Source organism: Mytilus californianus, unplaced genomic scaffold (assembly GCF_021869535.1).
Source record: "Mytilus californianus isolate M0D057914Y unplaced genomic scaffold, xbMytCali1.0.p SCAF_1, whole genome shotgun sequence".
NCBI lineage: Eukaryota > Metazoa > Mollusca > Bivalvia > Mytilida > Mytilidae > Mytilus > Mytilus californianus.
In genome coordinates, this window is record NW_026262581.1 from 120231630 (window position 1) to 120249063 (window position 17434).

The window sequence follows — 17434 nt, forward strand, 5'->3', positions numbered from 1 at the left end:
GAAGAATAAGCTACATTAAGCCTATAATGTGGAAATGCAAAGTTGGTGACATATGGTAAAATAAAGTTGGTGAAGTTTAAGATGAAAGTACTGATGCAGTAGGATAAAGCTGGTGATGTTGATATAAAAATAAGATGTGGTATAATTGCCAATGAGACAACTCTCCACCAGAGACCATTGACATACAAGTTAACAACTATAGGTCACATTACATCCTTCAACAATGAGCAAAACCCATACCGCATAGCCAGCTATAAAAGCCCTGAAATGACAAATGTAAGCCATCTTTTAACCAACTTTTATGTCAGCTTTGTGGTATATATATGTAGAAGATACAGTGTAATATGTGATGGTAATATCATGTAAAGAAACCTTAATTGTGATTATTATCAATACTAAAAATGTTAGCACTTGCAAAATATAGCCAGCACTTGAAATTGTTAAAAGGTTAACCCTTTTTAGGTGTAAATTTATTGTCCAGTTAACTAGCCTATTTATTGTTCCTCATGCTTTACATTTGTTGTGTACTCTCTTTCTTAGACAAAATGGTTGATGTTTGCTGTGTTGTCTAATCTTTTTATTATTCCTATCAATTTGTCAAAAACAAGGCTAATTAAAATACATTCTATCACAAAACAATCTTTTATCTATACATTAAATAATCAATGAGTGATTTTGGAAGGTCCAGTGTCGGTATGTTCTTTAACTGTTCTGTTTGTGTATTGTTCCTAATTGCCTGTCTACACAACCTTTGTAATGTCTTAACTGTTCCAAGTTCATGACTGACCCACTTTCCAAACACTGGCACAAGTTCACATAGATATTTCATTCTGTCAGAGTTAATTAATTCCTTGTCATACTGGCAATCCGCATGTAACAAAAACTTAATCATTTCAAATTTTCCAAATTTAACAACTTTCTCAATTGGTGTTTTGCCTGCAAAAAACAATTATAATTTTGTTATCAAGTTATAGATTTATAGAAACCATGATTAAGTTTTCCAATCAGTTTTCCTAGTAGCAGTATACCTGCAGCTAAACTTGCTAAATTGGTGTATACATATCATAGTAGGTTTGCTTCTTTAGATGTTGTGTCAATTACATCTTAAGGTTAAAAACCTTCAAATATGCATTATCTGACTTATATACCATAAAAAAATATTATTTTCTGCAAAGATATGCAGGAGTTCCATCCTATTTTACCAATCAAATTAAAGTGGAATATTCTTTTCTGATGCGTTCAGGTTTAAATAGCCCTATGGCTAATTCATAATGTGAAGAAAAAAAAGATTAATGTAGATATAAACTTTAGAAATCATTACCAAGTTACAATAAAAAAAAAATATACTGTAATTGCATGAAGCAAGACACAAATGAATTATGGTGTATGTAATATACAACTCTCTTTGTAAGTAATTTATTGTGTCAACTTAGTTTATGAAGTGGGATGCTATGTTTTTTTCCATGACATTTTTATCGCGGAAAAGCAGATTATTTTTTCAACAATTTTTCTTTTTTGTCTGGCAATACATTTTTTGAGATAAAATTTACCCCCCCCCCCTCCCCACCCCCACCATTTATAAAGTATGTGGCTGTTATTCTATAGAAAATGAGAATATTTGGTCATTTGATCATTTGATAGAGTAAAAGGTATACATATACGAAAAAGTTAAGAACTGGCACAAAAAGAGCAAGAAATCATGATGCACATGTAACCCGAAAAACGAACATCCATAGGTCAAAGTATGATTTCCAATACAGTGTAAATCAAAGAGATTTTAAAAGTCCTACACATGAATGAGTTAAAATTTGGTTTGTTTTAAAAGTGGTATGAAAAGTTTGGCATTATAAAATTCATCTCACATAATGTCCCTTTATTGTAGCGATAAATTAACAAAACTTCACATTATTTGTTTCGAAAGTTAAAATGTGTGTCAAAGATGTTTTTTGATATTTCAGTCTTAATAAAAGGAGGAAAGGATAGTTTCTACTTTAAACCTGTCAAAGATAGAAAATTAAAAAGCAAAATCCCAATTGGCAACAACACACGATAATTATTAAATAAATTGAATGTTTAAGTAAATTACAAAGTAAAATCCCAATTGGCAACAACACACGATAACTATTAAATAAATTGAATGTTTAAGTAAATTACAGTTTGCATTTTAATGAGGCAGGTCATTATTTTTATGCCTTGAAGCAAATTGCATTGAAACTTGGTATCATCCGGATTGATTCTTCAAACCTATCGTTTGGAAAGAAAATAACTCCATATAGGTATATAAAGTGACAATACACAAAAAAATAACTGCCGCTCATATTAATTAGTCTGGGTGTTATTAAGCCTGAGCCTACTGGTAGATATGCAAAACCAATAATACGTACCCTCTAATTAGAGATTTTGCAAATTTTGCACTGGACATGTTAGTGTAAACATATTTTATTAATTAAATTCAAGTTAAATAATGTACACAATTTGGCATTATTTTATAAAAACTATAAATAGATTTATGATGAAAGTGCACACAGCATATATATATATATATGAAAAATATATCAGTCATAATAAGGAATAATTTATTACTTATATTCCAAATGTAAACTAACAAGACTTGTTTTTACAATGATTTTATTTTTTATAGATGTATTTGTTAACTATATCTTTATTTGGATCATGCCTGCATTAATTGTGCTCTGTCCAATAAAATATTGTTTCCAAGTTTCAAGTGTTCACTCTATTTATGTGTCTTTTCTTGTTTTTCTGTACCAACGTCATGTAATTGATTTGCCTCATTCATTCGAGTCATAGTTTTTCTCCCTTTCCAGCATAGATGTTTGGCATTTCCACCAATTATGTTATACTAATGTGAGAAGTTTCAAGTATGAAAAAGCAAACCATAAAAAAAAATCATTAAAATCTTCATAACTGAAATTCTTAAGACTGAGGGCCTTTTCTAGATACACCAATATCTTAAACAATGATATGAAGAAATAAATGTCATAAGTTTATAGATTTTTTTTTTGAACTCAGACTGGTCCTTTTAATAAATACACGAATAAAAATAAAGTTCAATCCTACAGTATCATCATGAACATCTATAAATGCCGTCCTAGCAGCCCCAATTGGCTGTAGTTATGACTGATCATCACCTTTTGAAGTTATTTCAGTGTTTCAACCTCTTTTGCCTGCTAGGATTAGTTTGAAAACATAAACATATCATTTTTCTTTGTTCATGAAAACTTGTACAAATCATAAGTGTGTACCACTGAAAACTTGTACAAATCATAAGTGTGTACTACTGAAAACTTGTACATACCATTAGAGTCTTTAGTATTTAAATCAGCACCTGCTTGTAACAACTGTAATGCTAAGTTAGTCATCTTGTCATGTTCGGTAATCAAATGGAAAGCAGTTCTTTTCTTGTTATCAGCCTATAAGTATTACAAATCAGATTACATTTAATGTCATTTCCAACATAGTTTCCTTCAAAGAAAGTACAGTGAGGCCAATTTCAGACCCTCAATTTCCCAATCTTCTAAGACTATACCGAGTATGTGTTATTAATTTATTGATAAACATCTCTTCAACAATCATAATACATTTTTTATGTCAGAAAATGATATTTACAATACATTAAAAGGATATCAGGGTAGCAAATATGTTTACTGTTTTTCATATCAGACTTGCTGCGTCACTGCTTTAAAGGGAAATATAAAAATTTCACTATCAAAATACATCTAATGCACGATACATTTTATTGCCTTGAAACTACCAAACAGGATTCTGAATAAAGGAGTCTTTTTACATTTGCACCACTGACCTGATTGCACCTTAAAATATTGCTATTTTCAATTTTTGTTTAAATATGTGAAAGCATAAAAAAAAATTGTCTCAAAAGACTAGCCTAATTTCCTGGAATTTCTTTTGAGCAAAAGTACAAAATATATGAACTACAATAGAAAACCAAGTATTGAGATTTACCCCATATCTCCATTTATTTATATTTACATGATTAATGTCAGCTCCAGCATTCAACAATACTTCTACAACTGGTTGAGATTTGCTGCCAACAGCCATCATTAAAGGTGTAGCATGTAAATTGTTGGTCTTGTTTACATCACATCCTCCTGAAAGATAATACCGGTAATGGCTTTAGAATTAAGAGATAACTGTATTGTATTTGAAGCTTTGCAGACGTCCATTGGTAGTTTTACTGTCACAAATTAAGTTCACAGTATAAAACCAAAAAGTACTAAAGCAGAACAGCCAAAATCTTCTTTGGTTAACTTTGCCTTAGGAATTTTCCATCTTAATTTAAGCACAATGTGATTGCTGCTGTCAGTGTTAAAGTGTAATGTTGACTTTAAAAGTGAGTCCATTTAACAGTAAAATACAGAATTTAAAAAAAAAATCAAAATTTTCTTTAGATGCTATTTTTTGGTCTTGAAGATGAGCTTCTATACAAGTTTCATAACAATCCATGCAGGTTTACAAATTTATCATGTAAATTTTTTTTTTTATCCCAGACTGTCTTTAAATGTTAACTATAAAAAATGAAGTCCATCTATCAGAAAAGTACTAAAAATAAAAAAAAAAACATATTTTCAAAGGTTTGCTTCAGACATTATCTCTTAATCATTAAAAAGCTACTGCCAAACTTTCATAAAACTATATGAAGGTTTGAGAAGGTAATTGATGTGTAACAAACTTTAACCCCAGACTACTTGTTAACTGTAAAAAAACTAAGTCCATTTATCAGTAAAATACGGAAAAATGAAAAAAAATATTTGCAAAATTTTGCTCTGGATACTGTCTTTTGGTCATAAACAAGCTTCTGTCCAAATTTTATAAAATTGCATAAAGGTTTGACAAAGTTATTGATGACTGAAAATCTGAAGTTAACTGTAAAAAAAACTAAGTCCATTTATTTGTAAAATAAGGGAAAATGAAAATAAATATTTTCAAAATTTTTCCCTGGATACTGTATTTTGGTCATAAACAAGCTTCTGTTCCAATTTTATAAAATTCCATGTATGTTTGACAAAGTAATTGATGTTAAAAAAACTTTAACCAAAGACTGAACCTAAATGTTGACGCCGCCTACGGAATCTATGATCGCTATGTCTTGCTTTTGCAAAATAAATTTCGCAAGCCAACAAAAATAAATTGGAATTTCATTGCAAAATGTATCATTTTAATCAAACCAGTACCAAAGCCTTGACTTCTGAGTTGATTGTACCCTTGGGCTATAATAGTCCATCAGCAGTGGTACTAACACAGTGACTCACAAACTAAAAATCAGCTGAATATGTGAAGACGTTTAGAAAAAAAATTTGAAGAACTGTTATTTCACATAATTTCAAAGTCCAAAGACTGTAATTTCGGCAAAAATCAGCTGAGTGAAACCAAACATAAACTTGAGCTGTAACTCATCACAGTTGACTAAAAATCAGCAATATGTGAAAAATTATAAAAAAAAGTCTGTATAACTGTTCGTTGCAGAATGACAGAGTGACAGAATTACGGATAAGGGTAACAATATATCGCCCCGACCACTTTGTGGCAGGGCCATAAAAATATACAAAGGTTTAAATCATCAAAATCAAAAGGGTCAGTTGAATGCATTATTTACATAGGTGACACAGTAACTGTAGGGAAGCTATATTGTCTATTGTACCTTTTATAAGTAGTTCTATCACTTCCATATTCAAATTTCTGTGGCGATGTGGATTTAAAATGTGAAATGAAGCATCTAGTAATGGTGTTGTTCCTTTTATATCCCCAAGGTCAAGGTCTGCTCCTCCTTTTATTAACATATCAACAATTAGGGGACTGTTGACATCAACAGCTTCAAGTAAAGGAGTTCTTAAACTTTTTGTCTGGCAATTCAGTTCAGCTCCTAAAAGAAAAGATTCTTGGTCATATTTTTTTTCTGTTACCTTTCTGTTTTGGTCATGTTATTTTTTATTTAAAGTAGCTGGGGTGTCTAAATGTTTGACAATAGATTTTTCTTAAACTTCTGTAAAAGACTTCTGGGTCAATGTTCTTTTAAATTGCAATGTAAAAACTGGGGGTCACAGACTTTGTTATTTTGTTTAAATACGTTGAAATTAACGAAATACCAGTTATTTTATAAGGTTTATATAGGGATAAACATAACTTTTCCTTATTGAGGGAACACTAAAAGATAGAATTGGTTAAAATTCAATGAGAGAATTGCTCTTCATAAATAGTTCCGAAATATCACATGAAAATAGGGTGGCCATGGGCCTTATTTTCTTAAAAAATTAAAAATAGCACAAATTGTCCATTCAAATTCAGTATGATTATCTGCCATTGATTCTAAAGGATTTTTTCTGAAAGTTTTAAATACACTAAACTACACTTAATTTTTTGAGAGTTTAATCTTTAAATTTCAATTTTTAGATGTTTTTGTTGTATATTGAATGATACATTGTACTTGGTAAAATATTTGTAAAACAAAAAGTATTTTTGCAACAACCCCAGAAGGGATGCTCAGAAAATTACACCCAATCTACCTTAAAAACTCGGGTATTAATGATTATTTTTAAAGTGGCTGAATTTTTGTACTATGTGCATACAGAGAGATATATTTATAAGTAATATTGTGTTTTATTTCATAGTCAATGTAAAACAGCTTGACGGTAACTAATGCTGACTAAATTTTTTTAATTAACCAGTCTAGTAAAAAAATAATCACTTAATATTCATTATTTGAACTATATGTAAGCATATGCCAACAAAAATAAATAAATTCTTAAAAGGCTTTTCCCATACTTATTTTTTGTATGTTTAATCCTACCACATGTTCATGCACCTATCCTAATTCATGAACTTAGTCAGTGGTTGTCTTTTGTCCTATCTTTATGTTTTAATTTTTTTTCATTTGGATAATTTCATGTTGAAGGCAGATCTTTGATAGTAACCATAGTAACTGTTAGAATAAATCTCAACCTACTGGTGATTTAGAGCATGACATATCCTATACAGTATAGATAACAATCTCAATCTACAGGTGATCTAGAGCATGACATATCCTATACAGTATAGATAACAATCTAAACCTACAGGTGATTTAGAGCATGACATATCCTATACAGTATAGATAACAATCTTAATCTACGGGTGATCTAGAGAATGACATATCCTATACAGTATAGATAACAATCTCAATCTACTGGTGATTTGAAGCATGACATATCCTATACAGTATAGATAACAATCTCAACCTACAGGTGATCTAGAGCATGACATATCCTATATAGTATAGATAACAATCTCAACCTACAGGTGATCTAGAGCATGACATATCCTATATAGTATAGATAACAATCTCAACCTCCGGGTGATCTAGAGCATGACATATCCTATACAGTATAGATAACAATCCCAACCTATGGGTGATCTAGAGCATGACATATCCTATACATTTTAGATAACAATCTCAACCTCCGGGTGATCTAGAGCATGACATATCCTATACAGTATAGATAACAATCTCAACCTCCTGGTGATCTAGAGCATGACATATCCTATATAGTATAGATAACTATCTCAATGTACGGGTGATTTAGAGCATGACATATCCTATATAGTATAGATAACAATCTCAACCTACGGGTGATCTAGAGCATGACATATCCTATACAGTATAGATAACTATCTCAACCTACGGGTGATTAAGAGCATGACATATCCTATACAGTATAGATAACAAGCTCAACCTACGGGTGATCTAGAGCATGACATATCCTATACAGTATAGATAACAATCTCAACCACCGGGTGATCTAGAGCATGACATATCCTATACAGTATAGATAACTATCTCAATGAACGGGTGATTTAGAGCATGACATATCCTATATAGTATAGATAACAATCTCAACCTACGGGTGATCTAGAGCATGACATATCCTATACAGTATAGATAACTATCTCAACCTACGGGTGATTAAGAGCATGACATATCCTATACAGTATAGATAACAATCTCAACCTACTGGTTATCTAGAGCATGACATATCCTATCCAGTATAGATAACAATCTCAATCTACGGGTGATCTAGAGCAAGACATATCCTATACAGTATAGATAACAATCTCAACCTACGGGTGATTTAGAGCAAGACATATCCTATACAGTATAGATAACAATCTCAACCTACGGGTGATTTAGAGCATGACATATCCTATATAGTATAGATAACAATCTCAACCTACAGGTGATCTAGAGCATGACACATCCTATACAGTATAGACAACAATCTCAATCTACAGGTGATTTAGAGCAAGACATATCCTATACAGTATAGATAACAATCTCAATCTACTGGTCATTTAGAGCATGACATATCCTATACAGTATAGACAACAATCTCAATCTACTGGTGATTTAGAGCATGACATATCCTATACAGTATAGATAACAATCTCAATCTACTTGTGATCTAGAGCATGACACATCCTATATAGTATAGATAACAATCTCAATCTACAGGTGATCTAGAACATGACACATCCTATACAGTATAGATAACTATCTCAACCTCCGGGTGATCTAGAGCATGACACATCCTATACAGTATAGATCATCCTATACAGTATAGATAACTATCTCAACCTACGGGTGATTAAGAGCATGACATATCCTATACAGTATAGATAACAAGCTCAACCTACGGGTGATCTAGAGCATGACATATCCTATACAGTATAGATAACAATCTCAACCACCGGGTGATCTAGAGCATGACATATCCTATACAGTATAGATAACAATCTCAACCTACGGGTGATTTAGAGCATGACATATCCTATACAGTATAGATAACAATCTCAACCTCCGGGTGATTTAGAGCATGACATATCCTATACAGTATAGATAACTATCTCAACCTACGGGTGATCTAGAGCATGACATATCCTATACAGAATAGATAACAATCTCAACCTACGGTTAATTTAGAGCAAGACATATCCTATACAGATAACTATCTTTTGTTGAAGACTTTATGCTGACTTTTAGATGTTTTTTGTTTGTTTTTATGTCGTCAGGTTGCTGTCTCATTGCAGTATACCTTACCTTACATCTTGTATATGGCCACAGACGCCTTTAGTCTACTGTATAACTTAAATATGCCTAACCTTTTGTTATAAAATATTGAACATCAAGCCTGTCTGTAGCCTTTAGTCTGTTGTATAACATTAAAATTACTACTAACCTTTTGTTATTAAATACTGAACAACATCAGGCCTGTCTGTAGTCTTGAGTCTATTGTATAACATTAAAATTCCTACTAACCTTTTGTTATTAAATACTGAACAACATCAGGTCTATCTGTAGCCTTTAGTCTGTTGTATAACATTAAAATTCCTACTAACCTTTTGTTATTAAATACTGAACAACATCAGGTCTGTCTGTAGCCTTTAGTCTGTTGTATAACATTAAAATTCCTACTAACCTTTTGTTATTAAATACTGAACAACATCAGGCCTGTCTGTAGCCTTTAGTCTATTGTATAACATTAAAATTCCTACTAACCTTTTGTTATTAAATACTGAACAACATCAGGTCTGTCTGTAGCCTTAAGTCTGTTGTATAACATCAAAATTCCTACTTACCTTTTGTTATTAAATACTGAACAACATCAGGTCTATCTGTAGCCTTTAGTCTGTTGTATAACATTAAAATTCCTACTAACCTTTTGTTATTAAATACTGAACAACATCAGGCCTGACTGTAGCCTTTAGTCTGTTGTATAACATTAAAATTCCTACTAACCTTTTGTTATTAAATACTGAACAACATCAGGTCTGTCTGTAGCCTAACATTAAAATTCCTACTAACCTTTTGTTATTAAATACTGAACAACATCAGGTCTGTCTGTAGCCTTTAGTCTGTTGTATAACATTCGAATTCCTACTAACCTTTTGTTATTAAATACTGAACAACATCAGGTCTGTCTGTAGCCTTTAGTCTATTGTATAACATTAAAATTCCTACTAACCTTTTGTTATTAAATACTGAACAACATCAGGTCTATCTGTAGCCACTGCTAAATGAAGTGGTGTACGTTGAGTACCTTCTCGAATATTTACTAATGCACCATTATCAACTAACCACTCTACTGTCTAAAAAGTACAGTTGAAAAAACATCATTCAGAAACTGCTTAGGCCAAAGACCTATAATTAAGAGATTTATCAAGTCTTTAAATATCATGATTCATATAGTAGTATACAACAACCATCTTTATATTACTTTCAAAACATTTGTGTGCATTCCATTTAGTATATAATGTTGTAACTTTCTTTGTTCAAATAAATTTTTTTCAAATAAAATGATCAATTTTATAGTTCAATGCCATATGTTTGTTCTTACTTTAAGGAATTCAGACAAATAATCATCAATTACCTCTATTTGACTGAATATCACTGCCATTATTAAGGGACTGTATCCTGTCAAACGTATATGTCGAGATAACTGGCGAGATTTAATCATACATTCTGAACCTAAAACGAAAGAAAAAAAAACAGATATTGTTAATCTAAGTTGTTCTGAATAAATCTGCAGAACAGATGTTGTTGTTATCTAATATTATTCATAACTGAATATTTTTTATAAATATAGATGTCAAGTCCTCAAACCTTCAAACCTCCAAAGGGGGATATTTTACCATGCAAAAATATCTTATAAGGAGGTTTGTAGTACAAATGTATAAACTATTTCACATTGTTTTCTTAATTTGTGTTACAATAACAGATGATCTGAGTGACATTGTGCTTATTTTTATATGGCATGGATGACATTGTGGATGTTGGGATATGATTGTATATGACAATTTAGGACAAAGATGATATTGTGAATGTTGGGATACAATAGTAAATGATAATTTAGGACAAAGATGACATTGTGCATGTTGGGTTACAATTGTAAATGATAATTTAGGACAAAGATGACATCATGCATGTTGGGATACAATAGTTAATGATAATTTAGGACAAAGATGACATCATGCATGTTGGGATACAATAGTAAATGATAATTTAGGACAAAGATGACATCGTGCATGTTGGGATACAATAGTAAATGATAATTTAGGACAAAGATGACATCATGCATGTTGGGATACAATAGTAAATGATAATTTAGGACAAAGATGACATTGTGCATGTTGGGATACAATAGTAAATGATAAATTAGGACAAAGATGACATTGTGCATGTTGGGTTACAATTGTAAATGAAAATTTAGGACAAAGATGTTATTGTGAATGTTAGGTTACAATAGTAAATGATAATTTAGGACAAAGATGACATCATGCATGTTAGGTTACAATTGTAAATGATAATTTAGGACAAAGATGACATTGTGAATGTTAGGTTACAATAGTAAATGATAATTTAGGACAAAGATGACATCATGCATGTTAGGTTACAATTGTAAATGATAATTTAGGACAAAGATGACATCATGCATGTTGGGATACAACAGTAAATGATAATTTAGGACAAAGATGTCATTGTGCATGTTGGGATACAATAGTAAATGATAAATTAGGACAAAGATGACATCATGCATGTTAGGTTACAATTGTAAATGATAAATTAGGACAAAGATGTCATCATGCATGTTAGGTAACAATTGTAAATGATAATTTAGGACAAAGATGACATCATGCATGTTAGGTTATAATTGTAAATGATAATTTAGGACAAAGATGACATTGTGCATGTTGGGATACAATTGTGAATGATAATTTAGGACAAAGATGATATCATGCATGTTGGGATACAATAGTAAATGATAAATTAGGACAAAGATGACATTGTGCATGTTTGGTTACAATTGTAAATGACAATTTAGAACAAAGATGACATTGTGCATGTTGGGATACAATAGTAAATGACAATTTAGGACAAAGAAGACATTGTGAATGTTGGGATACAATTGTAAATGATAATTTAGGACAAAGATGACATCATGCATGTTAGGTTACAATTGTAAATGATAATTTACGACAAAGATGACATTGTGCATGTTGGGATACAATAGTAAATGATAAATTAGGACAAAGATGACATCATGCATGTTGGGTTACAATTGTAAATGATAAATTAGGACAAAGATGACATTGTGCATGTTGGGATACAATAGTAAATGATAAATTGGGACAAAAGATGACATTGTGCATGTTTGGTTACAATAGTAAATGATAATTTAGGACAAAGATGACATCATGCATGTTGGGATACAATAGTAAATGACAATTTAGGACAAAGATGACATGGTGAATGTTGGGATACAATTGTAAATGATAATTTAGGACAAAGATGACATCATGCATGTTAGGTTACAATTGTAAATGACAATTTAAGACAAAGATGACATTGTGAATGTTGGGATACAATAGTAAATGATAAATTAGGACAAAGATGACAGCATGCATGTTGGGTTACAATAGTAAATGACATCATGCATGTTAGGTTACAATTGTAAATGATAATTTAGGACAAAGATGACATCATGCATGTTGGGATACAATAGTAAATGATAATTTAGGACAAAGATGACATTGTGCAAGTTGAGTTACAATTGTAAATGATAATTTAGGACAAAGATGACATCATGCATGTTGGGTTACAATTGTAAATGATAATTTAGGACAAAGATGACATTGTGCATGTTGGGATACAATAGTAAATGATAATTTAGGACAAAGATGGCATTGTGCATGTTGGGTTACAATAGTAAATGATAATTTAGGACAAAGATGACATTGTGCATGTTAGGTTACAATTGTAAATGATAATTTAGGACAAAGATGACATTGTGCATGTTGGGATACAATAGTAAATGATAATTTAGGACAAAGATGACATCATGCATGTTGGGTTACAATAGTAAATGATAATTTAGGACAAAGATGACATTGTGCATGTTGGGATACAATAGTAAATGATAAATTAGGACAAAGATGACATCATGCATGTTGGGTTACAATAGTAAATGATAATTTAGGACAAAGATGACATTGTGCATGTTGGGATACAATTGTAAATGATAATTTAGGACAAAGATGACATTGTGCATGTTGGGATACAATAGTAAATGATAAATTAGGACAAAGATGACATCATGCATGTTAGGTTACAATTGTAAATGATAATTTAGGACAAAGATGACATCATGCATGTTGGGATACAATAGTAAATGATAATTTAGGACAAAGATGACATTGTGCAAGTTGGGTTACAATTGTAAATGATAATTTAGGACAAAGATGACATTGTGCATGTTGGGTTACAATTGTAAATGATAATTTAGGACAAAGATGACATTGTGCATGTTGGGTTACAATAGTAAATGATAATTTAGGACAACGATGACATTGTGCATGTTAGGTTACAATTGTAAATGATAATTTAGGACAAAGATGACATTGTGCATGTTGGGATACAATAGTAAATGATAATTTAGGACAAAGATGACATCATGCATGTTGGGTTACAATTGTAAATGATAATTTAGGACAAAGATGATATTGTGCATGTTGGGATACAATAGTAAATGATAATTTCGGACAAAGATGACATCATGCATGTTAGGTTACAATTGTAAATGATTATTTAGGACAAAGATGACATTGTGCATGTTGGGTTACAATTGTAAATGACATGTTTCTACAAAATTTGTGAATAAATTTAACAGAAACACTCAAAGATGTGCCATTAATACACTTAATTCTTAAGAAAACAAAAACACAAAAAAACATTAACAAAATATATATGACATCTACATTTAGGAACTAACAAGATCCTAGACATGTGGCAGCCACATTAAAATATACCAAGGTGAAACTAGTTTTTCAATGTCCAAACCCTTCCCCTTTTTTTAATTGTATATGGTGTTAGATAAAACATTGTAGTTTAAGGTGATGTCTGATAACAGAAGATGAAGTCTGTTGCAATGTACAAACGTATTTGAAATCACTGCCAACTGGACCAACCATACACACTCGATTGTCAAAGAGAGAAAACACATATATAAGGACAAAAACAACAACAATTGACTTGTAAAAGAAAGTTTTCTATATTTTACCTGTGTGTATAATATTAATGTCAACACCAAGCTTTGTCTGATTCCGTAACATAGGAATATCATCAAGGCGGATTGCCTTAAAGATCTCAGCTTCATCTTCTGGTAGGGTAACTGCAAAATAAAATTAAATAGAAGTATAAAGATGTAGTCTTCTGTAGAATACATATATAAGGCAAATGAAGTGCTAAAAATGACAAATTTCATGTTTAAAACAAAACAACATGCTTCAATTAAAGATAGGATGAGCAATACTTCCTGACAATAATTTTCAAATTCCAGATGAGAGTTGAGGATAAGACAAACATTTGACCTATGATCCTATGAAAACATGTTTTGGATATGTGAAACCCTAAAACTTAGTAATCAAATAACTGAAACAGAAAATTCACCATAAAGGGAGGTATGGGTTATATGTTTATGAGACAGCAATCAAACAACAGAAATAACAAAAGACTTATAGAGGGCAAGATACGCTGTCTTCAACAATAGATAGGTGTCTATACATTATGACTTTGGGTAGGATTATTGTCCAAGACATAATGAAATTAGCTAGTAAGATATGATAAGTCATCCTTTTAGATAAATTTAAATGTCAGCATAAACTTGTGATATTTTATTCTCTGTTCAACTGTCATCAAGTTTTATTGTTTGAATGAGGGCTCACAAGAAACTAAAGGATATGTATCTAATATTATTCTTGCAGCTCTCCTTTGTAATTTTATGACATACCACAACCCCTGACAAGGTTCCCAACAAGGATCAACAAGACAGGCACAGACACACCATTGAATATGTATTTGTGTTGGGGAATGGGGAATAGGGTTAATAGTCTAGTTTTTGGTTAGTTTCTAATAATTGTTCAAGAGAAGTTACAAATAAGAAATTAATGTTCAAACAAAGGATAAGTGCTGCCTTTAACAATTACTACTTGTATTTGGAATTCTATTATATAATCTATTAAATGCTTGTATTCTGAATGCCAAAAAAGAACAAGCAATATGAATGTAGCCATATGTCTTAATATTCTTGTCTTCAACATATTTCCAAACAAATTTATGAACTCATTCAATATCAATTTTGGTCACAAGATTACATTATAAAGGTTGTTCCAGAAACATGTGTTGTATGAATGGAAATCAAATTTATTTTGGATGTTTTTTAAGACCCATGAAATAAATAATGTGATGTTTGTTATTATTTTTTCATAACTGGCACCACTTAATTTTATTTGTTTTTATCATGGATCTTTAATATGATACTATGCCAATTACCTTGTATTTTGTATAACAAAGGAGAACTTCTTGTGATCTTAGCAGTCATAGTTTTCTTCCTGAAAATATATTAATTCAAAAAGATATGCATGTCAAAACATTTTCAAATTGAATAAAAACTTAAAGCAGATTAGATATGCTTATTATCTATCATCTATGACAGTATGAAAAATGGAATTTCTCTTAGCATTATTGTTGATTATCTTCCCCATTCACAGTCTTGCCCCCTCCCCCTTTTTAACCTAAATCCAACTCTGCTTTTAAACCCTTTTTGTATATGTCTATGTTTATTCTGTCAGCAAAATGGGTTTAAAAAAGTCTTACTAAGCCCTGTTATTCAACATCTAATTTACAGCAAAATTCAAACATTTGAGGCATTATAAATCAAGTTCTATTTCTTAAAAGTTGTCCTTCCTGTTCACTGTTCCCAACTCCACCACAAGTATCAATATGAATAAATGGGTATCTCTTTTGGCTCCCAACCTTATCATCCCCTGGAGCTGTGACTAAAGAATCATATACTAACATTGTCCTACAGAAATAGCTATTTTAAAGCTCTCAAGGATTTTGATCCTTCTATAAAAATTTTATTGTATTAGCCAGAATGTTCTATTAAGAATAGAATGTATCTAAATCAGAGGCAGATTATTGGGGCCAGAGCCCTCTTATGGAGCTACATGTATAGTTAATACATCGAATTTTTACATGTCCCACTCCTAATGATGCTTTGTTTAGCCCCCTCCCCATCCCCCTTTTCATAATTTTTTATGGCATCTGTAAATGATACCAGTTGGAACTGTAAATCAACTGACAGGAAATAGAATTCCAAAATTAGATAATGTGAAATAAAATTGTACTTTAGTAAGCTTACCTTCCTCAGATTTCCAAAACTTAACAGACTAGTAGAAAATCAACTCAGTCTCTTCACAAAACGAAACTCCTCAGACATGCCTCTGCAAAAATTTACTTAATTGCAACTCCATATTTATTATTTTTAGTTATTACATTTGGGAATACCTTTCCATACCAAATATGGTAGTACTCTACAGGCCTGTCATGCTTTATTGATATAGTCAAGGATTTGATAAAGTCATTCAGTATGAGTTACCTGAAGGTTTGCCACTGAGGGTATTAATTAGGACAAAAGGGGAGATAAATCATTCCCCGCCAGAATGTCAATCTTTAACTATATTTGTTCCGCATAACATATGTTCCACATGAATCAAAATAGTAGATTTCAAAATTTCTTAAGAAATCAAATTACGTGATGTATTCCTTCTTCATAAAATAATTTCCTGGAACATAAAGCCCCATAAAATGTGTTCCTATGATTACTGGAAATTATACAATAGACTGGTTTTATAAAGCCTAAAGGTCATTGTTAAAGATACGTCACGTGTATATCATATATGGGATTGTTTTACAATTGAGTGCATTTCCTGTACATGTGGTTTTATACATGCATGCTATTTTTCAAAAGATTACATGGATACTGTTGAATACAACCAAGGATTTGTATAGTAAGACTACTTACTTACTATACAAATCATTGATACAACAAGATATTCACATATACTTTTCTCTCAAAGCATGATATGAACCATGGAAACTTTTATCATATAATACTGTTTTCTGTGTAGAAAATATTCTTATGGCAATGGATAAAATATTGTAAAAGTTCCGAATGGCACTTTTGTTATGTAACAAAAGTTCTTTTGAACAAATATTATGATGAAACTTTTATTTCGTCACAATTCCACTTGCCGCCCTTTCGTTATTGATGAAAAATATTGCTTACTGTTAATTCGCATACCTTCAACCGCTATTATTCCTTAATTTTGAATAACCTTCCACCCCTACTGTAATATAATTTTGGAACAACTTTATAATATTCGTTTATCGACGTGAAAGAAAAGTTTTCAATGGTCATCATTTTAATCTGAATTCAATGTACATTGCCACCAGAGACATATATAAATATATTATTTGTATGTCTCTGTTGACACGAAAACAGCAAAAGACAGTTGCACAATGAATATT

The 17434-nt window shown here is 31.2% G+C and overlaps 1 protein-coding gene across 1 annotated transcript; it reads right to left on the reverse strand.

The window, feature by feature from the left end:
- Positions 1-555: 555 nt before the first annotated feature.
- LOC127732593 (ankyrin repeat domain-containing protein 17-like) lies at positions 556-16525 on the reverse strand. The gene is made up of 9 exons (XM_052241661.1): positions 16503-16525; positions 15395-15453; positions 14124-14234; positions 10437-10534; positions 10032-10155; positions 5678-5899; positions 4009-4127; positions 3317-3431; positions 556-936 (listed from the first exon to the last, which is right to left on the reverse strand). Exons 2-9 carry the CDS (start codon positions 15441-15443, stop codon positions 644-646), a joined length of 1131 nt encoding a protein of 376 aa, XP_052097621.1. The 5' UTR covers positions 15444-15453; positions 16503-16525; the 3' UTR covers positions 556-643.
- Positions 16526-17434: the final 909 nt, after the last annotated feature.